We start from the raw sequence: 451 nt of genomic DNA, 5'->3' as shown, positions 1-451 counted from the left end.
GCGGGCCTCCCCCCCCCCCCATGCAGCCATCCTGGGGGGGAAACCCCCGCTGTCCCCACCACGCTCACCATGGCTGCAGAGCTCGGAGGTGCAGTTGCGGTTGTCCAGCTCGGGGCCATGGCACTCCCGCCCCCCGTTGCGCGGCGCTGGCTCCGAGCACTCCCGGCTCCGCCAGTGGGTGCACTCGGCCCCACACACCGACCACTTGCTCCACTCCGTCCAGGCGCCGTCCACTGCGGGCACAGCCAGGGGTCAGCGCCCCACTGCCATCCCCCTTCCCTGCCCCGGGGGCCGGCAGAGACGGACACAAACAGGGAGGGTGTGGGAGGACGAGAGACACCCCAGGGGGACAGGGACTGCGATGGGTGCAGCGGGGAATGCAGCATCGTCACGGTGGGGGTGGCAGCGGTGCCCCGGGCAGGGCGGATACCTGGGCAGAGGTGGTGCAGGC

The 451-nt window shown here is 72.3% G+C and overlaps 1 protein-coding gene across 1 annotated transcript in view; it reads right to left on the bottom strand.

Moving 5' to 3' along the window:
• The window catches only part of UNC5A (unc-5 homolog A (C. elegans)), a 20,071-nt gene that overhangs the window by 3,491 nt on the left and 16,129 nt on the right, over nt 1-451 (bottom strand). The window contains 2 exon segments of the mRNA XM_009893634.1: nt 18-233; nt 393-430. Of these exon segments, the coding sequence (XP_009891936.1) occupies nt 18-233; nt 393-430 (254 nt within the window).

Source organism: Charadrius vociferus, unplaced genomic scaffold (genome assembly GCF_000708025.1).
Source record: "Charadrius vociferus isolate BGI_N301 unplaced genomic scaffold, ASM70802v2 scaffold1041, whole genome shotgun sequence".
Lineage (NCBI taxonomy): Eukaryota > Metazoa > Chordata > Aves > Charadriiformes > Charadriidae > Charadrius > Charadrius vociferus.
Note: the sequence above shows the minus strand (reverse complement) of the source record. Positions and strands in the feature narration are given on the sequence as shown.